At 41.2% G+C, this 27,199-nt stretch overlaps 1 protein-coding gene across 4 annotated transcripts; it reads left to right on the forward strand.

Moving 5' to 3' along the window:
- The first annotated feature begins 5,884 nt into the window (after positions 1 to 5,884).
- Positions 5,885 to 26,969, forward strand: tsc22d1 (TSC22 domain family, member 1). Of its 4 annotated transcripts, XM_041068852.2 has the most exons (4): positions 5,885 to 6,084; positions 6,619 to 9,295; positions 24,424 to 24,475; positions 25,312 to 26,969. In XM_041068852.2, the coding sequence occupies exons 2-4, from the start codon at positions 6,648 to 6,650 to the stop codon at positions 25,579 to 25,581; spliced, it is 2,970 nt and encodes a 989-aa protein (XP_040924786.1). In that variant the 5' UTR covers positions 5,885 to 6,084; positions 6,619 to 6,647; the 3' UTR covers positions 25,582 to 26,969. The 4 variants fall into 4 exon arrangements, with proteins under 4 accessions (XP_040924786.1, XP_028992247.1, XP_055360975.1 ...); XM_029136414.3 differs by having other exon boundaries at positions 5,885 to 9,295; XM_055505000.1 differs by lacking the exons at positions 5,885 to 6,084; positions 6,619 to 9,295 and adding an exon at positions 19,546 to 20,374.
- Positions 26,970 to 27,199: the final 230 nt, after the last annotated feature.

Below are 27,199 nucleotides of genomic sequence, written 5' to 3' on the forward strand. Positions count from 1 at the left end.
CATTTTACTTGGAAAATTGAATTACATATTAAATCCTGCTGGCATTTCACAATACAGATGTAATTATAACTATCTTAATATAATTAAACATTAGCAGGCACAATAAAAAAATTATACTCATTTTAAATGACCATGACATTTATTATTCTGCATTAGTGACGATACAATAGCTTTTATTCAATGTAATAAAGTACAAGTGTAAGAAATATTTTTACTTCTATAGCCACAGGAGGGCGTCATTCCCCGTTGTTTCATATCAATGTTTTTTAATTTTAGAGGTATTTAACATATTTCACTTTCATTTTAGGAGCTTGGTGATGTACTCTGCATTCCTCTGCTGACTGACCACTGACCTCCTAACTGCCTAAAACCAGACTTTGGGAGATGTCATTCCCCACAGTTTCAGAGTAATAATAAAATCTAAATAAAGACAATAAGCTTCTGCACATGCATATATTGTTCATACTGTTTGCACATCTGTGATGCCTCATAATTATTACAGAGCATCACAGTTGTGGTACACATCTTTCATTCATTCTCTGTAGTGACTACACCTCTCTGTAAAATTTTCCCCTGATGTTCTCCTAAAACATAACGTAAAGCAGGCCTTGGACTCCCTGCTGCTGTCATATGAAGCGGTGAGCCAGTTCAGCACTGTACTATCTATTTCACTAAATAAATTATGTATGTAGAGCTTGAGACCAGAGTAAATCAAGGTTAGCTTTCAAGGCCATTAACATAAATCACTGGAGTATGACTGGAATGTAAAAAAAGCACTTGCATAGTGCACCGCATCATTGTTGTGACACAATATAGTACAATGCTCTCCCATATACAGTATTAATTATAAATCTGTTCCACAATGTGGTTAAAATCGTTCCTGCAGCATAAGCAATAAAACAATGTTTGTTTTTAGTGCGACATTTTTTATCATCACCATCCTTTTTTACGTTCACCTTTAAGTTGTCCACATCTCATATGTTTAATACTTAGTTGATAAGAAGTGAGGAGGGTGGACTAAGCTAACATACTATTTAGGCCGATGTCAAATTGTAATATAAAGATGGTTAATAATGCTGCTAATAATGCTGGTTGGTCTGAGAATAAAATGAGGAGGCTCTTGTAGTTTTATCATTTTAACAAATTAATAAATTGTGTCTAAAACATAATCTCTTCATTCAAAATGAGCTCATTTCTGAGGGTCACAGCTTTTTGAATGCTGGAAATGCAGCTCATTTGTAGTTGTTGCCACCTTGTGGAGAACTACTATAATGATGGTAATCTGGTCTGCTGGGAGACCTGCATTATGCAGTAAAGTAACCTGTAGACTGTCGCATGCTTTTTTTAACATTTTGTTTTGAATTTTGTACAAATTTCACTTCTAGAGCCTGGTAATGTTCTTCTTAAATGAGATACAACACATCTGTACATGGGTGTGTACTCTTACAGAGCGTTGTTTGGCCAGACTGAGGTGCTTTTTTTGTGGTCCTTATAAGCTGAATCCTAGTAATGAAATACAGCCCTATGTTCAGCTTCATCATCAGGGTTAAATGTCCAGCATCGAACCCAAAAACTGTTATTTTTGCTTTTGTAGATCACTCACTATGACACTAACCTTTCCTCTAGCACCACTCTAAGGCCAGAGTGTGTTTGATCTGTCATCCATTGGGAAGATTGCCATAAAATTCACATTTACATACAAAATATAATACCCTTTATTCATCTGTCACAGCCACTTATAATAAAAACAACAAATCAGGGTTAACGGCCTTTTGCATGTCCACATAACAGTGGTCTTGGTTTAATGTATTTCTCAGCAATGTTTAATTTCTGGACATTTTGTTTCTGATTGCTGTAGATTCATTATTTACTCCAACCTCCATGAAAATGCCCTGTACATATTTTATCTTTGGGGGCTGAGATTTTTGGCACTTTCTGTAGATATGGAGGATTGTGTCTTCCTGTGGCCCCAATGACTCAGCATCGTGACCCAGAACAAACCAGCTGTAGCTGTATAGTGCAACAAAAAGAGAAGTGAGCCGTCATCAGCTCGCTCACATAACTCTTAACACAAAGAACTCTCTGATGGACGTAAGGACATCAGGACACAGCCTTCAGAGTGTCCCAGCTTCTGGCAGCAGTTTATCTGCATCATTGGAATGTGTTGAAGTGTGTGTGTGTGTGTGTGTGTGTGTGTGTGTGTGTGTGTGTGTGTGTGTGTGTGTGTGTGTGTGTGTGTGTGTGTGTGTGTGTGTGTGTGTGTGTGTGTGAGAGAGAGAGAGCGAGAGAGAGAGAGAGAAAACCTCCTCTCCTCTACCAAATCTGAAACTCAGCGCAGTCTCTGCTGGTTGAAAGATTCGGAAATCCAATTTCATCAGGGATAAAATGAAAGCTGGCCTTGACAAGATGAAAGTCTTGGCTTCCATGTCAAGGTCAGCCTCACCTAGCACTCGACACTGTTGCCTGTTTATCATTTAGCCCAAGGTTTGGACATAATGCAGCCCAAGGTTTGGTAATTAAGCCCTCCATCCTTCGAACGCTAATAAACTTGATGCCCAGATTAAAATGGTTTCTCGTTAAATTAAGAATTTCTCCAGAACCTGACATGACTTGACATTATTTAAATATGAAACCTGATTTCTACTGTTCTTATTTAGACAGTAAGTGCTCAGAGAGCATTCGGCGACTGTTGCCATGGCAGCTCCTTGTTGGCAGACAGATTTTAAAATAGAAAGTTGAAAAAGAAAAGGATTTTTCCAAGAAAAATGTTTTTAGGAAATAAAGTGTCCCATTGTGGTTTGTAACTGTTTTTATGCAGCAGTGAATTTATTTTCTTCCATATTTTGTCATCTGATTAATATGACAGAAACCCTAAGGTTTTCAAACTGTCTGAACGCTCCACATAATTATCAAGTAACCCTTTTATTAAGTAGACGCAAAAGAGTAGTTGCTTCTTGTTTAAAAAATGTCTGTAAAGCCTTGAGAGCTTTACATTACTGTATGTTCTTCATTTTATATATATATATATATATATATATATATATATATATATATATATATATATATATATATATATATATATATATATATATTTATATAGATAGATAGACAGACAGACAGACAGACAGACAGACAGACAGATAGATAGATAGATAGATAGATAGATAGATAGATAGATAGATAGATAGATAGATAGATAGATAGATAGATAGATAGATAGATAGATAGATAGATAGATAGATAGATAGATAGATAGATAGATAGATAGATAGATAGATAGATAGATAGATCATTGCTGCAATAAGACTAGTTTCATTCAGCACATTTAAAAAATCTGCAGAAAGCATTTGACATTCATGACGCTGCAGTCAGCAGCTGTTAATATAAATGTTGGCCACACGAGGGCGCTATAATCATATTCTCTTAATAGTGCGTCACATTTAGACAAGGAAACGCAGCGTAATATTGGGACAATCCCAATTGTATAGATGCCTGCCGCTCACGTTAGATATCACATTACAGTAACTTGAATGAATCAATTATGTCAACATGAATCGGTGTGCGGCACCTTAGAGTCACTCCATTATTAAAAACAGTATTTCCACAGGCTGTTCTCAAGTTTCCCTTTCACTCATTAGTCACACATGCAGCTCTAATGTTACTGTGCTGTTTAATTCATTGTGCTGACCGTATTCTAGCCTGTCTATGCAACAATAAGATAGAAACAAACATGGCTTTTTAACACAGAAACCTTTATTCCAGATCCTTGTCACACCTAATATCTAGAAGGCTATTAAATGTACTATTCAGGGCTTCACATACAGTATTTATTGCCTGCTTCTGTAATGTGATATGCCACTGTATTATGTCCCTCTTAACTCCCACCACGACAACTTTCATCTTGGCTATTCTGCCAATTCAGCAGCATGTGTGGGAAGTAAAACTCATGAATGACTTTGGTGGGCTGAGGTGTTTAAACATCCAGCAATGTGCACACTGTGATTTTCTGCTGGGAGGATTGTCCAATACAAATAAAGCCAGCATCTATTCTGTGGTCCATTCAGAGCAGGGGAGGCTCAGTGGACACAAGGCCCAGACAGAGACACAGACACCCTGCCCCGCGTCGCTGGACATGGCCTGATGCTCTTCGCGGCCAATAAAGGCCCTGTTGTTCTGCGTATTTTAGGCCGGTTCACCACAGCCATTAACGCTCTGCTCTGACAAGTCTGTCGATTTATGCTCAGAAATACAGGTCCTGGCACAGTCCACACCACATACACTAACGTGGCTGCTACTGTGAACTGCAGTTCCCAGAAATCACTTGAATCAAACAGACGCCGTGTTTACATGGAACCACTGACTCCACTATGAATGGGAGCTGCACATAATAGGTGTATGTGTGTTTATTATTCTGTCCTGGCCTTGTACACTGTCAGCTACCAACCATTCGGGTTCCTTGAGAGTGAATAAAGTTAACCCTAAAACACACTCACAAAACAATCTGCTATATTAGCATAAGAGAAAGAACCCTTCATGAAATGTAGGACTACGGATAAATAGCTTGGGAACTTTCACTTGAATAAGACATTGTGTATCTTATGTTTTTAGGAACACGGTGTGGATTATCACTTTCCCTCAGAACAGAAGAGAGTGTTTACAAAAGGAATCCAGAGTAGAAATTGTTCTTTATTGCTGCAGCGGTAGCACAATAGTGCTGTGTTTTTTGTTGTGGAGTGCCAGTGTGATTTAAAGCTGCTGACAGCACCAGACGCTTACACTGCACTAGGCTCCTGTCTCTTGTTCTCCATCCATATATTTACATCAATGGTTATAGCCTTTGTGACAATCAACTCCTTCGTATTTTGTCTCTAACCTTACTTTGTACTTAATTTGTAGTGTTTCTCTAATTGCTTTTAATTTGTCAGAGAGAAGAGAAGAGAAGAGAAGAGAAGAGAAGAGAAGAGAAGAGAAGAGAAGAGAAGAGAAGAGAAGAGAAGAGAAGAGAAGAGAAGAGAAGAGAAGAGAAGAGAAGAGAAGAGAAGAGAAACTAGAAATAAACAGAAGACGCCAGAACACAGAACATGGAGATGATTGACTAGTTCTACACTGGAGTTCACTGACCTAGAGCAACAACATCACAGACCAACAAATGTGTACATGTCTCTCAGTGTGTGTATGTCTCTGTGTGACAGGGAGCGCGCGCGAGAGAGAGAGAGAGAGAGAGAGAGAGAGAGAGAGAGAGAGAGAGAGAGGGGCCCCAAACACCTGTGTGTAGAAAAATCCTTCAGTGTACAGTAGTCAACACCTGTGTCTGCAGAGAGATCTAGCAACTTGTGCGTCTTTTGTTTTACCAGCATTGTTGTGGTGTTGATGGTTTGCTTAATCTGTAGCAAATGTTTACAAACTTTAGATTTTTCTTTAGTTTTCCACAATTATTATATCACAGGTAACTGGCACAATATACATCTATAATTACTTATTAGTCAGATGGACTATGTTTACTAAAATACTATATTTCATGTTTTTGTTTGTACTGTTCATATGAAAATTATTTTAAAATGTAGAAGTGTGTGAACGTAAAAAATATTCATTGGCGTTTAATTAGGCGATACATTAACGATACATTTATTGTTAAATGTGCAACACTGCCGCATGTCGTAAATTATGCAGGTATATAAACTATTTAGCTTCATTTAGCTTGCGTTAATGAATATTTCATATTAACAGAGGAAGAAAAAGCGCGACGTTTATCGGTCCCGTTGTTCCGGAGCGCCCCGCACTCGGCTCTCCTCGGCACTTTCCGTGTGTGTTGATGTGCGCCTCGTCTCCGCCTCTCCCAGACTGCTTTATGTCTGGCAGCAGAGACCATGCGCGGTCGCCATATTACCGGGCACCCCTCCCCTCCAGCCCCGTCACAGCACAGAGACACAGCGTTGGTGCGGGAGGCTACATACTGAACAACGCTACCGCTGGGAAGGACCAGTGATACAGCAAAACGAGGACTCAGTGATGTGGATTACACGTTTGAACGCCGCGATTAAGTGCTGAGCTTTGGCTTTAACGTCCCTGTGAACCGGAAGGAAGGTTGCTTGTTTCCATTTTCTTTCGTTTTGAACGAACGGAGCAGTTAAAGCGACTCACTGTGGTCTGTGTTTAGCTAGCCGGTGATGGAGACTGGCAGCTAGCTAGCTGGCGTTACTCCTCTGTCAGGCTAGCCTGTAATAAAGCCCTAACTTGCTCAGTGGCTATTCTGCCTTCTACCGTGGGTGTTTAAAAATAACGTAGCACATAACTGCGCACCCACAAAATGTTATATTGTATTTAACAAAGGCACGAACGAATAACACTGATAGTTAGCCGGCGAATTACAAGTGCCACCAGCTGACGTTAGCTTGCTAACTACTCAGCAAGCGGACACTAGCTTCTTTTTCCTCGCTGTCACTGGGAAACTGAATCGCGTAAGAGAGACTGTAAATATTGGCACACCTGCGCCCGATTTTTGAGAACAGCCATCCGACACCTACTTATATTATCTATTTTTTGATAGTGTTGTCTGTTGACCGCAGTTTTGTCAAAACGGCGCCGTTAACGAACTGCAACCTTATTGCATTCTGTCAGAGCCCAACTACCCCCCGGATTCCCTCGAAATGCATCATCCGGATTCTGCAGGAGACTCTGGCAGTGTTAGAAAGATGGCGCACCCGACTGCCTTCCACAGAAGGGGTAGCAACACGGGCAGCGGGAGCGGCTCTGCGCTGTCAACAACGGCGAACCCGGTGGTCAGCAACAGCCACGTCCCCGCCGATGATTATCAAGCCTCCCTGTTGATTCAGTGCCAACCTCCTGCTGGTTCGTCTTCCCCGGGTCCCCACCATCCTCCTCCCCACAGCCTGAATCTGCATTCTCAGCCCCAGCCTACACAATCAGCCGGAGCTCAGATGAAAAAGAAGAGTGGTTTTCAAATTACAAGTGTGACTTCAGCACAAATATCCGTGAGTACCAACAACAGTATTGCAGAGGACACGGAGAGCTATGACGATCTGGATGAGTCCCACACTGAGGATCTATCTTCTTCAGAAATACTGGACGCGTCCCTCTCCCGAGCTAATGATGTAGTTGGAGCAGAGCGAAGCTCTTCAGAGGAGACGCTGAATAATTTCCATGAGGCAGAGACCCCTGGAGCCATCTCCCCGAACCAACCTCAACACCATGGTGGGGCCATGGTGAATGGGACCATTCACCATCAACACCCTCATCATACCAACCATGCCCAGGTCTACACAATGTCCTCTGGTCCTGGGAGTACCCCTTCTGGAGCTTTACCTTGTGTCACCCAGAAAATGCCTTCTAATGTGGGGTGTCCCCAAGAGAATGTTTCCCAAACTGCCCCTTCAAGTATTGTTGCTCAGACTGTGGGGATTGTGGTCCCGGGATCTGTTCCTGGGCTGCATAGTTCTGCAACGGGCACTACAGTTAACATAGTTAATCCCCAGAGCAGCAGTGTTAGTAATGTGAATATTTTGAGCTCTGCCAATGTGCCTGTGAGAGGGGGAATCAGCACAAGTGCTAGCAGTAGCAGTGGTGGCTTCCCTCTTAATGTGATAAGTGGCAGTGGAGGAGGTGCTGTTGCAGCTGCTGGGGGCAACCTTATGACAACAACTAATGTCGCAATGATCCAGCAAAATCAAAACATCAACTCTAACATCACTATGACTACCACAACTACTGCTGCGGTTGCTCCTGTTGGTGCCTCTGGGGGGATGGCATTTTCCAGTGGGATGCAAGCCAGGGTTGGACCTACTTTGGTGCAGCCAGTGAGTGCCCCTGTCACAACTGTGGCCACAGCTCCTGTATCATCCGCTCCTGTCCAGCCTGTCCCCGCTCCAGCAACTGCAGTTGCTGCCACCAGTTCTCGCTTTAGGGTGGTGAAGCTTGACTCTAGCTCCGAGCCTTTCAGGAAGGGCAGATGGACATGTACAGACTTCTATGACAAGGAGCCCCCAGCCTCTGCCCCAAGCTCCACGACATCTGATACTGGTTCTGTCAACATGCGGCAGTTTGCACCTGAGAGCCTTGCTAGTGCCTCAGAGAGGGAAAGCACAAGTGGTAGTTCTGTGAGTAGCACTATGAGTACGCTGAGCCATTATACTGAGAGTGCATGTAGTGGAGAGGCTGGGGGACCACCAGTACCTCTGCACATCCAGGATTATACCTCCGCTCCTCAGGGCTTTCAAGGCATCCTCCCTAGTGGCTTAAGCATGGGAGTATCCCAAGCCCAGCCTCACTTGCATGGCCAGGATATTGCCCATTCCCATGTAAAAACTACTATGGCCCCCTCACTTCCCACAAGCATTCATCAGCCTGCTTCTGTGCCAGGCTACCAGACCACCACTGGAGTTCCCCCGTCTGCTGTGCCACAGCAGCAGCTCACCTATGCCCAGGCGGTTGCTAATCACCCTCCAAGCGCCACACAGGGTCCAGTGGGTGTTCAACAGCAAAAGATGGGCTATGCCCCACTGCCACAACAGCCAGCTTCTGGTGCCCAAGCAGCCTCTTTGCAGGTGAGACCCCCGGAGTATAACCAGCCACACCAAGGTGCGTCACAGGCCCCCACTTCTCAATCTCAGTCCAACCAAGCTGGATCGGTTCCTTCTGGGACAGTTAATGGACCATGCCAGATGATGGGGGGACCTCAGCAGTCCCAGGCGCTTCTTCACACGCAGCAGCCTTCCTCCCTTCAGGCCTCCCCGTCAAATGTACCCTCTCATGTTGGTGTAACAGGTCTTGGCCAACAGCCACAGAGCCTCCCAGGCCAGCAGAAGCCTCAGTCACTCCCAACCCAAACTCCAATCCTCGGTACCCAGCTGCCTGCGTCGGTCCTCCAGAACCAAGTTTCTGCACCAAGTGTGCCTCCTCCCAACCTTCAGAGTGATTCCCAGCCCCAAGCCCTCAGTACTGGGAATACTGGTAGGATGCCCCCACAAGGTGTTCCCCACAGCCAACCATCTTCTGTCAACTTGCCCCTGGACCCAAGCAGTGCCCAAGCGCTCTCTCATGCTTCTCAAGCCAGTGCCCTTTATGCTAGTCTGCCCACCTTTACCACTACTCAGCTCCAGGATGCCCAGCGCCTGCTCCTCCAGCATCAGTCGGCTCTGATGGGGCTGCCCAAGTTGTCCAGTGGGGAGGCTGGGTCTGGATCCAGTACTGGCCAGTGTCCGGAAGCTGAGGGCAACAGCGCCGCCAGTGCCTTAACTGCATCAGCAAGTCTTAAGACGGTCGACGGAGAAGAGGATGGGTAAGAGCTTTAATTCATCTTTAAAGTTTTGCTCACATTTATTTGGCAAGTTATAGCACTGTGATGTTGCTTGGTACAGTAAATGGGTTTGGCCTGTGAGGGTTTCAAATGGGATGATTTAACTGGTTGCTGCGATAGCCTTGATGCATGAATGGATGCATGTTGCTGTTTTCCTAGATAGACATGGTGGGCCATGGTTGTCTGGCTTCTTTCACTGGTACACAGTGCAGGGCTCAGCTGAATGTGACATCTCTTGTCTTTGTCAAGTGGCTGCAGTGATTTGACATTTTACCTATTTTGCCTACTTGCTTCAATTCAGACTGTCTTCCTTACAGGGCACAATTTCTGCTGGCTGCACAATCCACCGTACACACACCCAGCACATTTGTTGTGAAAAAAACAGAAACATGGGACGATTTGTTATTATTTAATTAGCAGAAATGTGATGTGAACATTTCTAAGGCAGCTGTGCTTCACTTTCCACCATCTCTCTATGTCACTGCTCTCACTACAGTTTAATAGTGATTTGTTCTATGACCCAAGTGAAAATCCCATGGAATGTCCTCCATAATAAGTTTTAAGAACTCATTTTGAAGTTTGGAATTTTAATCACCCTGCAGCAGGAGGAAATGTCTCACCTTTAAGTCACTGCTAACAGCCCTAAGCCTTTTGTCCTGACTTCTGAAGTTTTTAGTTACCCTACCACTCACATTGTTAGGTCTTATGTATTGTGCCTGATCTATATTAAAATGGTACGTTTGATTACTGGGAATCTATAATGTAATATTAGTGCATTGATGGTAGTTTTGTTAGTGTATCTTAATGGATCACTTACATGATGAAATTGAAGGATGACTGCTGTTATCACATGACGATTACCTCGGTGGAATGTGAATCTATGTGAGACCAGGTGGATTATTGTCTGGTGAAAACAAGTCCATGTTGTGGTTCATTAATGTGTAGTTTACTCTTGTTATGTGAGTAGATGTGGATGATAAAGTCTGCTGATTGTACCCATGTGCCTCTTCACTAATGGGAGACTGTGTAAAGTGAAACAGTCTAATGTTCAGCCGTTCTTAAGCAGAGACAGCTCACTGACAAAACCAAGCATTGATGTCAGCACAGTCTCAGCTGTTGCAAACACAGTGTTTTTTTTTGCATCTGATTAACTTGTCTAAAAGTTACCTGCATATTTAAAAGTCCTTATGAATAGTTAATCAAAATATGTCTTGTTATTTAAAGGCATGTTTAAATGAATTAGGTTAATTTGAAACCAGTGTTTTATTATTTTAATTCAAAGCATTAACAAATACTTTGTTGTGAATTTAGACAAAAGTATTTCCATGAATAAGGTCATGTTTTATGTGTGTACTTATTGCATGGGATGTGTTCTTTAGAGCTTTGGGCGTCTTTGTTCCTTTTTATCAGTGCTTTCAGCATTCAGTATTTTAGGCTTAATATGTGAAATGACACTGCTCTGTGACTTTAAAGTGTCTCTAAGGACAGTATAAGTAGAAATATAATGCATTTAACATGTGCATGCAGGTTTCTACATGCATAACTTTAAGGATGTGGTTTTGCACAGCTAGCCTGTTTGTGTGGAACATGCTGTCCTTTTTTTTCTCTCAAACCTTTCAATTGAAAACAGTCTTGTGACAAGAGGTAACATAAGCTGGTTAGCAAAATTAGCTAAGAATAGTAGGGCCAGAAGACAGAAACTGGGGTGTGTGAAGGCTTTTTTGCAGTCTGGTTTGTGAAGTATGGTATGGGTTTGTGTTACTTTTGGTAGGTGCTGCAACATCGGGGACATCTTCCTTCAGCTGTAAATGTTCAAATGCAGGACAAATAGCCCTGATCCGTCTACTTTAGTGGAGCATCTTGCCAAAAAGTTAGTCTCCCTAATGTGCTGTATTGTTGTATTGCCGTTCTACTGTTGCTCTAAAGTGTGCGTGCGTGCGTGCGTGCGTGCGTGCGTGCGTGCGTGCGTGCGTGCGTGCGTGCGTGCGTGCGTGCGTGCGTGCGTGCGTGCGTGAAAGCTCAGAGGAATGTGGGCTGGCTGGCATTTTGGTGGCTATATCTGCTGCTGGCTGTTTTGAATGTAATCTTCCCCCTGGCAGTGCATGAAGCCAGTGTGTGCTGGGCCCATTGGTCATTGTGCAGAGATCAACCAGATCCCCAAAACTCCCAACACACACACACAGGAAATGGCCCAAGCTGACCCAATCCAACTTAGTCAGCTCTGCTAAAGCTTGTTGAGAGTGCTGAGGACACAGCAGACTGGACCAAATGGATCCAGACTGGTCAGAGTTCTGCATCATTGTTCTGTTCATTGATAAACCCTGCCATTGTATAGTTGCTCTCAGTTTCCTCCACCAGTGTCCACTTTGTATAAGCACTTGGTGTTGACATTTATAGCTTTGAGTGTGACATAACAGGTGTTTGAACAAATCTACTGCATTCAATTATTTCTATCTGCTGTTGAAAGCACATCTAGATTACAAGCAGGCAGATTAGATCTACTCATCTGGGACTTGCTCAGGTTTATTAGCTTACCTGTTAAATTTGCTCTTGCCTCGACAGTTATTTCTCTGCTTGATAGTAAATGCTATATATTTCAATTCCATTGCAACTTTTTTTTAATAGCATAATTTCTTTGAAAGATATCGCAAATAAAGTTTTAAGTCTAGGAACTCATACAGCTGGTTAAATGAAGGTTTCCTTGCAATAAATAGGATTCAGGTAACTGTAATAAAGATGCCCGTGTATTTTATATATATATATATATATATATATATATATATATATATATATATATATATACATACATATACACACTGTAGGAGATTCTGTTACTTTTCATGCAGTTTCCTGGCCAGAAACAACAACATGAGGACAAACAAATACTCCACACACTGTTCTTAAAGGACTTGTTGTGATGAATACCAAAAACTTTTATCTTTTATCAACATTTATACACACTTATATCCATTATTAGTAGTTAAAGATTATGACGCGTGTAAATCTACCTTGCCACAGGCTTGCAGTAATGACCTTTCCGCAGGTTCACCTTGTCACGACTTTTATTTCCTCTAGATAGTCAAGTTTGATGGTTTTTCTGTGCAGCCTTCATGTTGACTCATGCATACAGCGTTAGTTTGACTGTTCACACACTCTTGGCATATTCATTTTCCATTTTAATAGAAAAGTTTGACAATTCAGAATTCTGTTGTAAAAGTTATTTTGGTTGTCTTAAGTTTGCCTAACTACATATAGTTTTGAGGTAGTCAGTACTTACATAGTTAGTAACTGTGCAACAAGAGCATTTGTTAAAAACGCTGTTAGATACCGGTGACTCCTCTTAAGTAGTTCTGGTCAAATTCATATATTACTATATATACTATACTATACTATGCTATACTAAGGCATGTTTTTTACGACATGCTACACTGTAACACTTTTTTATCACATGCTATAATGGAAAGAAACAAAAGGAAAACAAATTGAGTTGTTGGGTTTGGAACATTCCATGTCCTAAAAGTGTGGATTTACTATTATAACGCACTGATCTGCTTTGGGATGTCGATGTTTTGTAGCTCTGTCTACAGAGTCAAGCAAACAGGTGATAAGATTAGACAACTGTTTCTAGTCTGGGGCCTTTTTTATAGAGCTCTGGTTTGTCCATAGTTGCACATCAGTAAAGTGTTGCACTAAAAGTAAACAGCATTTGTTGTTGTTATGCTGCTGACACCTCCCCCATTTCCACCAAACAGACCAAGCCAGAGAGCACCAGAACACAGCAAAGCAGCAACACGCTGTGTAAAAGTGAGAGAGCGATGAGAGGAAGGTCTTACCACGCACTACTGAATAATTACTGTTTAAGTCAGGTGATGAAAGCATCATTGTCAGGATAAAAGTAAAACATCTGCTCAGATGTCCACATTATTCAAAAAATGTTATTTATTTGTTTGCCTGTTGGTTTGGGTGCATGCTATGAGCAGATGTGTCATTGATTTTGTTAGTCTCAGCCTCGTTTGTGCTGATGGTTTATTGTTCCATCAATAAACAGGATTGTTTCACTTAAGAGTTTGGTGGGAAAACTAATGGCTTCTAATGGATGATAATGGGTTGTGTTTTCAGTCTGCCTTTCATCTGAGAATATTTATCTCCCTCCCATGAATGCAAGCACATGCACACATAATTGTCTAAACTTGTTGGGGGAAAAATGCTTCTGCTGTTTATTTTTTGTGTGTGTACGTGCGTACCTGTACAGTACCATTCCGTTTTTTTATGGCTCAATCTATTTCTATACATGGTGTGTTAGAAAGCCTTAAACATTTTGATATTTGTTGCAGAAGATGTTTTTCAGTAGTTGTACTGAGTGACACTATTTCAGCAACACAATTTCATTTTTAGGCTTTAATGGGCTGCCACTGTCATTCCTCTAAACATGCAGGCAATGTGCTGAATCATGGCCGACATTCCTGTGGGCAGAACACTGTCCAGTCAGCGACAGGAATTACACATGTGCACACACACTAGACCACTAGTAGAGAAAGATAGTAGAAGTTGGTTGTTGTCTTGTTTTTCTTCTTATTTCTGTCAGTTTGTTGAGTCAGTCTGAAGTTACTGATGAAACGATAATGAAAGACTAAAGACTAGTAATTTAAATAAGGTTGGTTTATATCGGCTGTTTTGTCAAACTTCTCGAAGTGCAGGCAAAGTGGAAAAGGAAACGACAGAATAAATACTGCGTGTACCAATCGACATTTGCATTCGTTTGACTGATGATATCTCTGCCGGCAACACAGCAAATGAACAAACGGTGATCACAATATAATTGCTTTAGAGGCTTTTAAGTGTCTATAACAAAAAAACATCCCTTTTTGTGTCACTTAATAGTTTTAGAGATTAAAAAAATAGCTATTATCCTATTAGGGAAACCTGCCTTTAATAAGATGCCTGATTTAAATTCCTCAGACTGTACAGTGTTTGTATTTCCAGCTCTAATTGGATTATTTAGTTGCCTGAAGAAACTTTAGCAAACATGTAAGCTTGAGTTGTGGGTGAAATAAACCTAAAACTCTGATTACAGAATGCCCATCAAAGGAGGGAACTGTTGCTATTCCAGCAGATATAGTAGAAATATTAGTGTCAAGAGCAACACCTGAGACTTCTAATGTGATGTCGTCTGATGGATCCAGCCGTTCTGCTGGACTGTGATGACGGAAGAGCTTTAGCCACTTTCCCATAGGGTCTGATATTCATTCACTCCCGCTTTGTGTGAGCTAATCCCCTTTTCTATGCTCTGTGGCTGAATGAGGAAGGTTTCTGAGGAGAGGGGGTGAAGTTTTTTCTCTTTTTTCCTCCTCATCATTTGCCTCAGTAGTCTGGCCAACTGCTTCTCCTCTTAGCATGAATAACGCAGAGACACTTGGCTCCTTATGTCGCTGTCTTGCAGTTCAGTATCCATGTACTTTAATCTGTGTTTCCCATAGTGCATTTATTTCCTAAACTCACCCAAATACTCCTCGTATTTCTAGTGATCATCTAGTATCTAGTATGTAATGAATGTATTCTTCCTGAGATTGGTATAGTGGTGAAATTATATTGTCATAGTGGCTTTTTTAAATATTGCTGCAGCCCCTGAATTCTCCTGGGGGTTTTTTCCCACACGGTTTTAAAACAGTTTGTTCTTTGCTTTACATCCAGTACATGATTACTACCTGCTAACTGTGCAATGATAGCAGCATTCATTCAGTCTACCTTCAGTCATTTTTAGCCCTGCACCGCCCTCTACTGGTTGGTAAACTGAGAACTGCCTGTATAAACCTGGCTTAGCACTTGGCTGGACCGGTTGAACTACTGTTTTTAGCAGAACTGTAAATATACTTTTAATGGTATGTTTGTGAATCAACTGTAGTTGCCGTCTGTACAATTAGTTGTTGTGATTGCAATTACCGAGTGTATATTAGGTGAACCTAATAAAGTACAGTATAGTTCCTTTGTATCGTTTTAGAATGAATAAAACAAGAATTTTCTATAAATTGACACTCGGTGACATGTAAAGAGAGGAGCTCTAGGGATCACAAGGGGGAAATTCGCTTGGCTATTAGTCGGCTTAATCCAAGAACAATGGGGCTATTGCGTGCTGTACTGGGCTTTACTGCAGATTTAAATTAGAATTTCTCACAATGACCCAAATTCCTCTGTTATTAGTAAAGTAATCATGCTCACCCTTTTATTTCCTGGTTGTTTTACAACAATATTGGATGAAAAGTAATCTAATGGGGGGTTGATGAAACAAGGTTTCAGTTGTGAAAGCAGTTCTCCACTTTTAAGAGGCCATGCATACCTTAATATGTGTTACAACTACAGAGTTACTATTTGTATTTAAGTACTTGGTTTATTTGTAAACTACACTTGCACATGCTTAGGTTTATTTCTGTTTTCTACACTAGCCAATCTTGACATGTGGATGAAAGCATTGAATGACTACAGTAAGGTGTCAGCTTTTTGACATTAAATAGCTGATTTATTTTCTTGACACAATTGGCACCTTTACCTTCCACTAAAATAAAGAAATGGGCAAAATTAGCAGAAAGCATAGATTGTGTCCAGTTCTGGTCATTAGAGGGCAGTGTGTACAAGCCTATACTTTGAGTCCTGGGTCAACTTTCAGGAGTAAGAGCATGTAGCTATAATTGTAACTATAGCCTAACATTTACAACCAATTTACCATTTACCAACGTGTACAATAAAACAAATGTGTGCTTAGAAAATTTTTATCAATGGGGATTTGACTGATTTTGTGTCATGGTTTTGGACAAATTCATGGTCAATTGTCTGCATTTTTTTACTCCATCAGTAGCCAAAGCACTTTATGATGCTTCTCATTTACAAACATTTATCCACTGAAAAATCAGTTTTGGTTGAACCACTCTTACTTGAAAACACTGTTAATTGTGAATTGTGTTTGATCTATAAACCAAGTTTGTATGCATCTTCTTTACAAATTTGAGATTTGACAAATACATTTTTACATAAGACAAAATAAGACTTTTTGACATTTATTATGAATCAGCATAGTTAAGTTGAATTCTGATTTATGACCAGTGGATGGCAGTCTAGATTGTGTGTTTATAGGTGAGTAGTAATTGTGTTGTGTTGCAGACTTTATAAATTTAAATACACTACAGTGCACAATGTGACAGTGTAGTGGGTCTACCCATGTGGTGGAGTTATTTGTATATGGTCATAGTCTGTATTTTGTGTGGTTCGACCAGAGCTGCACAGTGCGGTCAGTGAAAGTGGAATTGGTGAGCTATTTGCCACCTTGGCTGTTAACCCATGCAGGATACAACAGTTTATTTGTAGCTAAGATGTACTTATGATAGCTCTGCTGTCGTCAGAGGTTTAGGCCCAGTGACGGTGGAGTAGTCATTAGGTAATCCACTCTCTGCTCTATCCCATTTGCTTCACCTATAGTCATCCACAAGTGCCTGGTTATTGATTTGATGAACTTCCCCTGACCCTGGCAGCAGATGTAAGCTGATTAGTAAATTGATTAAACAATATTTCATGTTAAAAGTATTAAAAAACTTGTTTGTGAGATTTTATTTTTTCAAATCAAAATATGAATGAAAAAAATAATAAACAAGTATCCTTTTTGCCTGAAGATGCAAAAAAAAGGCAGTTCATGAAATAGATAGAAAGTACTTTAAGGAAAGACTGTGATGAAAGGTAAAATTGATTGTCCAGGGAAATCAATGCTGAGCAAACATTGGCAGATACATTTTGCTATACTTTATGAATACTATATAGGCCTATATAGTAGAGTAAGAAAGAATACTTTGTCCACAGCTGAACTGTAGAGAACATTTGGATATCGATGACAGATGATATATATTGAGTTATATTTTACTGGACTTAGCAGCAGAGGTCAGTGTGAATCCCATCTGTCATTTGTTAATTTGGCTGAGAAACCAGCTGAATGTGTTGGATGGAGGGAGGCTGAGGTGGCGCATAGGGGAGAGATGACTCACTTGGTTTTGTGAGTCACAAGAGTAAAGCCTCCCACCAGCCAAAATAAACTGTAGTGAACTTCAAGGCAGAGCCTTTAGGGGCCTGAACGCTAGCAACCCCCCCGGCACATTCCATGTTTAATTTCTTTCTCTCTTTACGTGCAAGGTGCATTTATTCATATAAATATTGTTCTTTTTACTCCTCAGATGCAGTCACACATATCAAGAAATGAATTTTAATACTGTAGCCAATAATTTGTGTTTTAACCCAAGTATATTGGTAAAAGCATGTGGTTGTTATCTGTATTGACCATTTCATTAGACGATAAGCCTTTTTCTTTTCATCTTTCTTGCTGTGGTTAGCATTATTTCTCTCGTTGTCTGGGGTCTGAGCAATGTGTGTTCTTTAGCTGTTAATCCTTTTAATGCCATGTTTCACCCCACATTATTCAAACCTGCTGCTCACACTCTCAAACCAGACACACACCAACACACTTATGTAACTTGGATCTTCTGTGTGTGAATAAGAGAAGGGGTTAGGGATAGGGGGGTTACTTTTCTCTGCAAGTGGACACTAAATAAATTTATACAATTTACACGTCATAGCCGCATAGAGGAACAGGAAACTACTATTTGGAGCCTTCAGTATATTTGCCATTGTATACTTAATTCAAGTAAAAACACAGGTGAATTATTACACAGGCTGATAGTGTAGGTGATATTTTGAAGGGAAGTTGCAAGTTTTTGAACACACACAAACAAATTCCTATGTTTGTATATCTGTGTGTTATATAAAAAGTGAGATGTATATATTTATGTGCAGTGATAATATTCTACAGCTCCATATCTGTTTTGGTATAAACCCCTTACTAATACTGATTAACCATTGACTTTCTGTGGTGTGTCTTGTCTCTAACATCCTCAAGTGTGGCATAACATGATTGGACAGTTCTAATGCAAATGGATAGTACACATCAAAACTATTTAATAAGTTGTGCCTTTTTTGGAGAGGTCAATTGGACTGTCAAAATGGTGACTGAACAATGATTGTTTGAGACAGTCTATCGAGGTCATTCCAGCTTTGTGCCTCTGTTTGACTCTCTCCCTTCTCCTCTCCCTTTGCCTCTCCCCATAGTGTGGTTAGTATAGCATGGGAACTAAGGACTTGCTGTTGTCAGCCCATATGGAGGCTAAAATGGCCACTCATCATTCCTCCCTGTTCGTCTGACCAACTCACTGAGTAGCTCTCTGTCAGTCGCCATAGCGTAACTGTGAAAAACCACCGCCAGGGCTTACTGGTAAAATCTGTGTGGGCGTTCCAATATCAGACCACAGTTCAACCAAAAGCCTTTGCCATTCAGCAATTGGGTAAGCCTCTTTTTCATGGCTGTGACATGTGAAGTTTGTGATTTTTACATTACAATTAGGAGGCAGCATATATTGGTGAGAATGGAAAGATAATAATCTATACATAGAACAAGCAAATAGAACCTTTTCTGCAGTCCTGGGGTTTCGCATATTTTGAAATCGGCATATTAACAGAAATCATCATGCTCTTGGCCTCTTGTCTATAAATTGTCATCCTTTCCTGTGTGTAATACACCATTTGTACAAAATGGGCTATTTTTTAATTTACTAAGCAAGTATTGCACATTTTACTGGGCACCTTTTCTAAATATTACTACTCTTAATTGTCTATAAACAAGATGACATTTTGAGTGGAGGTAATAATTGGGCATTAAATAAACAATCTTGTTTTATCTAGAAATATTAGAAATTGGTGAAATATGTCCTGAACTACTAAGTGATCATGCAGTGTGGTGTAACATTAATTTACAGTGGATATATCACAATATACTGTAACCTGGAAATTATAACTGAACCCAAATCTATGGGTTAATTGATCTTTGAATGTAGCACATTCTCTCACTGTTGACGCATCTGTAACTTCTAAATATGAAATGAGGCAGCATACAAGTTCAGTGTGTAGTTAGTTCAGCTGAAGAGCTGGATGTAGGCTTCATGGACTCCATGGACTATAGGACTCCATGACCCACCCAGAAGTCATGTGATACTGATTCATCCCAGCACATCGACTCTGTTGGGACAAGTGGAATCCCCTGCATTGTGCTCTTCCTTTTACTTGTTGTTTCTTGGCTGTCCGTCTCTAAGCCATTGGAGGTTCTGTTGGTGCGTGTTGTGTATTCTGTCTACTGAGGCACTAAGCTACCTTAAGGTTGCCTTTCAATGAGAAATGACAAGATAAGACCCTGAAGCACGGGTTTCTTGTCTGTCACGCACAGGACAGCTATTGAAAACCACAGACAAGTTGAGGTGTCAAAGCTGGTTATTGGGGTCTATGGGAAGATCCTGCCACTTCCGATCTTAATGATTCTGACATCCTTTATTGTACCAAGAGAGAGAGTGTGTGCAGATTTATCCTGGTATATTTAGTACATTTAATTGTTTAGTCCTCATTTCTAGAAAACTGTACTATGCCAAGGATTCATAAACAGCAGAATTTGGGTGATCCTGGAAGGATGGCTTTTGAAGTTTTATTGCATTGTAGATCCATTTCTCATGCTATAGAGAGCAGAAGGCCACGGGTGCAAGAGTGAGGAAATCACTGGGCCACATGTTAATTACTGTTGATGGTTTATGTAACTCCCCGGGTCACATGATCAGGCGTCATCACTTGTCCAGCTACTGTCTGTCCTTGGTAATTCACTCTGTATTCAGCCATTCAAACTGAAGTGGATAGCATACATGTGTGTGAAGAGTCATTATAACCTGGCATACTGCTTTTGATTCCCTACACAGCTTCACTTGTGAATGTATCTACAGGGTGCAACACATATCCGTTAACTCAATTCAGAAAGGAATGACGTTTGCTGAGTAGCACTAAATTAAGAAGCTTGGGACAAACCGCTGTGTTGCCTTGAAGTGTTTGAAGTGTCTCTGCGGACAGCTCCATGAAGGTGTGGGGAGTACGGGTGCAAGGCCATGACGAGATGGCAATGAAGCTTTTGTTCTGGGAGCTGGAACAGCATCTCAAAAGGTAAACTAAAGAAGCAGAAGGAGTTAGCTGCTAGGCCAATTACTGTACTACAGCAGCCGCACATGAATGGCTGCGTGTCTGTTTTATTCTTCGTTTGTTTATTTACATTTAATCTTTGAATTATTAGGTGTAGCATTAGCAATGCAGATCATCCAGCAGTCTCCCATCTGGTCCATTTCCTGAAAACTGTCCCCTCTTTCAGCAGTATACCACCACATGTAGTACACAGTCTTGTTCGTCAAGATAAATCTTTCGTATTTAATTGGGCTGGTTAATCCTACTGTGTAAAGAAGATTGTTTTCTAATAATTTAGTAAAACAACATTTATTAAGTGAGTTCAGTGGTAGACCATGCAGTCCATGCACTAGTGTGTTGGGTGCCTGAACAATCTTGTACACAATTTCATATAGAGTTATTGCATATTTAAATTTTTTGGCAAATCTGTGTTCTGCTTACTGCATTCGGTCAGGGTTGTGATGTGGGTTAGAACAGATTTGGCTGACCTACATATAATAATCGGTTATCAACATAAAACTTTAGTGTTTGGCAACTTGTCAAGTATTAAAACAACACTTTTGTCAGTGCAGAATAATCAAACCTTCATTTTACAGCTCCTGTATGTTGCTTTACATCAATGAAAGGTATATAATAGATAATAGCGAAGGGACGTCGATGAGGTATATTGTTCAAATGAACTACCAGCTGTTTTATTTTGAAAAAGTTAAACAAAGATACTATGAAATTATATGGTATAAAAGTGGCAAATATTTACTGTTTTTATCAGAGAAAATTATCTACATTGAGTTGATTTTTTTCACCTTTGCAATATGAGGGTTAAAAGAACTCCCTTGGTTGTATAATGGTGCTGACTGAATATGTTGTCTCTCCTAATATGTTTTCAAGTTCTGGTAATTTAAGAAGCAGAAAATCAAAAATTAATGGCAAAAATGAAAACAAAAGCAACTTCTCCCATATGTTGGAATAATATAAAGAAATCATAAAAATGTTCAGAAGTTAGATTTACTTGGGTTGCTTTAATTCTGGATTTGTTTTTGTCTTATCTGAGAGCCTAAAGAAAGTCTTCTTTCTTGGAAGATCAAGCTGCTTCCTTGGAACGTCACCTAGTTTTCTTTCCAGTGGGACCAAGTATAGCCCGGAAGAGATAAGTGGGATTTGGAGCCTCTTATTATCTGTTTGGCTTCTTGGTAAATCTTTGAATGGGATTATGGGCGAGCAGAGGCTCACATCAGACAAGCGACTTGAACTAAGATTCTGTTTCTGTAAAGGGTACTTACAAAGTTGTGTTTCACCTGTGAATACTCAAATTGGCATAAGCCTCCATTTTAAAGGTGCCTGTTGAGCTTTAAATCACTGGCTATTTATGTTATCAGGAACAATATTTGATACACTACTTCAAATATATTTATTATTCAGCGCACCCACTGTTTTTGTTATCATCTGCTACCCCTTACAAACATCAATTAACCACTTTTAAAAGACTTGTGTTTCTGTTTAACTTGTGCTGTAGTCTGTTGTACATGTACTGACACTTTATTCACCACATACTAAACAATGTATGTATGTATTTGATGACGTACTATACTATTACCCTTTTTCCACCACATACTATATACTATGACCTTTTTTCACCACATACTATACATTGACCCCATTCTCCATCACATACTATATATACTAAAACATTTTTGATCACATTATACTATAACCCTTTTTTACCACATACTATTCTATGATCCTGTTTTTCATCACATGATAAATGTATGGTATGAAAAATGGGTTATAGTATTTGATGAAAAAAACGGTTATAGTGTAGTGGGTAGTGAATGAAGTCATACTATAGTATGTGATTTTAAAAAAGGGGTGTGTATCAAAGATAGACCTTGTGCAGCCACACAGTTGGCAATGTACAAAATGTTGTGCAGATTTAAATAGAACATAACAAATTTACAACACACACACACACACACACACACACACACAGTCCAAAACTGTGCAGCTGAGTCTTAGATTGTTGAGTTGTATAGTTTAAGAGTGGCGTGTATAAAGGATCTGCAGTACAGCTTGTTTCTACACTAGTGGTGGATCAGTCTTCCACTGAAGGAGATGCAGAGAGCCTCCACTGTTTGATGCAGTTGATGATTGGAGTCCAGTGGACAGAGCTTGCCTTCCTGACCAGCTTATTCAGTCTTTTTCTGTCCTGTCTTTTTCTTTTTCCTGTCCTTTAAAACATGCCTTTTAGTATTGTATGCAATGGGAAAAGGGTAATAATAGAGAATGGTGAACAAAAGGGGTCATAGTATAGTAATTCATTAATAGCATGCCTTTAGCATGTGATGGGGCGAAAAGGGGTCATAGTGTAGTGTCGTCAAAAATATGCCCGAGTGTATAGTATGTTGTGAAAACAAGTGTGATAGTACGTGGTGAAAAAAGGGTCATAGTTAAGTATGTGGTGAAAAACATGCCTTACTACAGTATGTCGTCAAAAGCAGGACTTAGTATAGTGTATTGTGAATAGTATGTGGTGAAAAGGGTCTTTTTATAGTGTGGTGAAAAGGGGTCATAGTATGTGGTCAAAAATTATGATGATGGATGATGGCCTGATGGATAATATTTAAAACTTGAAATATAAGTAGTATTAAAAAGTCTCCGTATCATATAATGACACAAACATTGTCAATTGCTGCTGTCATAGTGTGGGAGCGGGTCTTGGTTACAGGAATCATTTGTATGGAGCAAGTGTTTAACACTGTGTGATACTCCCCCTGCTGAGGAGGCGCTGCTGCCTGCTTTGATATCGGTTGAGTCAGACTGACCTGTAGACGTTTGACTCGTGTAAGTGTGCGTGAAGCGGGTGAACCCTGTTTTCGTCAGACAGCAGTGCAGTGCTCTGCGGGGCCACACGGAGGCAACATGTGTACGTGGAAGCTTTGACCACTGCCATCAGAAACACTTTAATTTTAACACATGCAAAATACTTGCATTCGATCAGAAATAAACCAGTTATTCCACTGATGTAGGTCTATTGCTGTAGATTGTGCTTTTTTTCTAAATGTGTTTTTAAATGTGTGAATTTATAGGTCATTCCTTCGAGTCATTCTCTATGATAAAAGTAGAAATGGACTGAAATGAGATGTTGTGTAGAAAAACGCGGCTGTAGTGTAACGTTCTTAAGTGTTGTTTTTTCCCGCTGGCTGTTTTTCGGCACCATAACCCTTTCTTCTTCCCTTCTCATCCGGTTTTCCCCGGTTTCATCCACCTCCTCTGCGTTCCCGGAATATTTTATGTAAAAAGCGCGTCAGCTGAGCGGCAGGTGGGGCGTTCCCGCATAATTTAGTCAAATTCCCGCAGTCTCCGCCAATCAGCAGCCGGCGTTTCAGACCGTCGCTGGATAAATTATGCGGACTTCTGCCGAGCTGCAGTTTTTTTTCCAGTGGATCGCCGAGATGAGCTGACCTTGGATTGTGTTTGTGCCGCTGCGGTCGGTGCACGAGCTTTACCGGACAAAACACAGGGCAGCGCGGGTAAATGTGCGTGGCGGAGGTCGCGTTCGGGCTCGGGGCCGTTGGTTAATAGCGTAGCGCACAGCATGAATTCGCCGTGTTACACCGTGGCCATGGATCTAGGCGTCTGCCAGCTGAGAAATTTCTCCATCTCGTTCCTGTCGTCGCTGCTGAGCGCGGAGAGCTCGCCCGTCAGACTCGACAATAGGTAAATGTGCTGTAACGCTGCTCCGCGTTCACCTGCGCGCGGCCGCCGCTGGGTCGAGCTCGGTGGATGGATGGATGCTGGTGTCGGTGCGCCCGCAGGGATCACACTGCTGTAAATGCCTTCCAGGAAAAGGCAACGAGGGATTGTTCCACAGTGAAAGAGGCTGTCGGTGCTTTTTTAGAAATTTCCAGATGCTTCCTGTATCGGCCGACGTTTCTCTTTAGAGGAGAAAAAGCTGCCTTGCGGTTCGGTTCTCATCTTCGTGTTACAGCCCTCGTCCTATGAGGTTTCTTAATTTCTCTTTCCTTTTCCCTCCGCAGTTCGTCAGGAGCCAGCGTCGTGGCCATAGACAACAAGATTGAACAAGCGATGGTGAGTGTTCGCCCCGTTTCTCTCTCTACACAATGAAACGCCGCTGACGTCTCAGGGGCCTCTAATCCACATGTAACCTACATTATCCTGGTCCCACCGGAAGCGAGCTTGGAAAGGAGCAGCTCCACTGGAATAAACATAGAGGGTCTGCCTTCATTGGGAGGTGGTCGCTCTAACGGTGTTGCATTGTGTCCTATACTGTAGTTTCTTATCCCACCTGTATAATAGACGTAATACGCATGGTTAATAGTTGCTAGTTAGCTAGCTTGGCGGGCGAATCTACAAGAAATGTGGAAAACTACCTGTACAGTTTTAAAAGACGTTATGTCTTCTTTCTGCGCTGCACCAGCATTTTGGCTATAATTAAATATTGTCTGGAGGTTCAGCAGTTTATTTCCATTAGACAGGTGATCTTTATTTTCTATGTTACGTCGCCTGTCTGTGTTGTGGCTGCTGTCAGCTCTGTTGCTAGGCGAAGTGAACGGCTCAAACGCCTGGGTATAAATATCGCCGCTTCTGATTGGCTGACAAGTTACTGTGGCTCGGGTTAATGACGTAGCACCCTGGGAATATTCGCTGTGTGTGTCTCCAATTATCACCTAGTTAATGTATTTGCACTAGAACACATTGTTTGTTGTATCACATCATCTTAAGTTGTTAAGTTACTTAGTTGTAGGTAACAAACCCATCCCGCGATGTCAGTCATTCATTGCCCAATTGTTCATGTAACACATACCTTAAAGTTTCTTTATTTTTGTGATTGCATCTCCTCTATTTCATTTCTCTGGTGTTTATAAATAATGAAAGATATAAAAATGTGTCTTTCTCTCTCCCAGGACCTGGTGAAGAGTCACCTGATGTATGCTGTTCGTGAGGAAGTGGAGGTCCTAAAGGAGCAGATCAAGGAGCTGATTGAGCGCAACTCTCAGTTAGAGCAGGAGAACAACCTGCTCAAGACACTGGCCAGCCCAGAGCAGATGGCTCAGTTCCAGGCCCAGGTTCAGACTGGCTCCCCGCCGGCTCCTCCAACAGGTGTCACATCGGGACCCCCGAGCACCGCGCCCCTTCCGCAGTCCACCTCGCACAGCTCCGGACCCTCAGCGTAGCCTGCTTTGCTCATACAGACTCACTGACAGTCGATGGGTTCTGCTACAGCTGCAGAGCCAAACCTTGCCTTCTAAAGCAGGAGTTTACGCTGTTGAGACAAAAATTTGCACATATTTATCTCTCAGAAGGATGCAGCCAGCAAGATGAGTGGTTGCTGTGCTTTCCTGCACAGTGGAGAGTGATAAACTTGAGAAGCTCAATGGGGTGGCCGCTTTCAGAAGAGGATGAATTACTGAACATTTGCCAAAAAAACCCTGGGACATATCATCTAGAATGTTTTACTAAGATGAAACAAAACAGCTTTTCAATGGTGACATTATATTTAACTTTAGAGAAAAAAATCACTGTGCCTGTGTCTGGATTTTAAGTGATGTCGATGATACTGATGACAGCAGTGGAGGAGTAGGAAGTGGAGGTGTTGCTTGTTACTATTTGGCTGAATGATGTAAATATTAGACATTTCTCTCACGGCATGATCATAAAGTTACAAGTTGAGAGATGTGAAACAGAGCGCAAATCTTCTCCTAGTAACAAATGAAGAACGTGAGCAGTTCCTATCATGACAAAGTCCCCATCTGGAATGGGGGAGTGGAGGGTTGGGGGTGGCAACGGGAGGGCCTTTGGAGCACTGCAGCATTGATGACGTTACTTCAAATGTGGGTTGGTGGGATGAACAAAATATGGTTTCTTATGGAGATGATGATATTCTATTTTCAGTATTTCACTTTCAAGCTTCTCACTTTGCCTTTGACAAAGCTCATTATTGCTGATCTCTCAACCCTGCAAAGGCATGTAATTGAAACCTGGTAAGACAGGGTTGAGACATTTGGGCTAAGCTGCATTTTCCTTTTTCCTAAAAGTTTGAATGGCAAAAGATGATGTATATTTCTGTATAGTGTAAGTACCATGTAAAATAGCGAGGAAAAGGAGAAAAACAAATTATGCTATCTAGGTCACACAGATTGAAGCAGGTGAGTGAGGGATGTGCTAGTATTGCCCAGTCTCTGTCGTTTATTTTAAATGCTGTATTTTCAGGATTGTGGGTCGAGAGGAGTTTAGGTTATTTAACTGACAACACACAGCCAACAATGCTGTCCACATCCCTTACTGCAACATTAACGGAGCGTAAACCCATATTCCCCTGGCTGTTTTCTTTCTGGAGTATTGCACCTTTTATTATTTTTTTAAGTGGCAGTGAAGTACCTCTGGATGAACAATATCTTTAAACTCAATGTTCTCACATCTGGAGATGTTTTTTTTCATTCTGTTGTATCAGTTGTATGCTCATGTTCTGTGCATGTTCCTGCAAAGACGGATGAGATAATGTAACATACAAACCACAGCTGCACTTCACAACTTTCAATAAACATGCTTAAAGAAGGATAAACACGCTTTGTCTGCACCTTTGTCCATTTTCTCTATTAAATCCTTTGCAATCAAATGACATATCAATATAAATTTACATGGATTTGAATTGTTATTTGAAATTATTTCCTCTGAGAAATTAGCCTTGTAATTATAAATGACTATGCTGTTGTCCAGCATCTTATCAGGCCTGTGGAAGGGCTCTCCTCATTCACTGGAAGCACTGGTCTGAGTGTTGGGTCTGTCCACTGA

The sequence above is a fragment of the Betta splendens genome, chromosome 21 (genome assembly GCF_900634795.4).
Source record: "Betta splendens chromosome 21, fBetSpl5.4, whole genome shotgun sequence".
NCBI classification, from domain to species: Eukaryota; Metazoa; Chordata; class Actinopteri; order Anabantiformes; family Osphronemidae; genus Betta; species Betta splendens.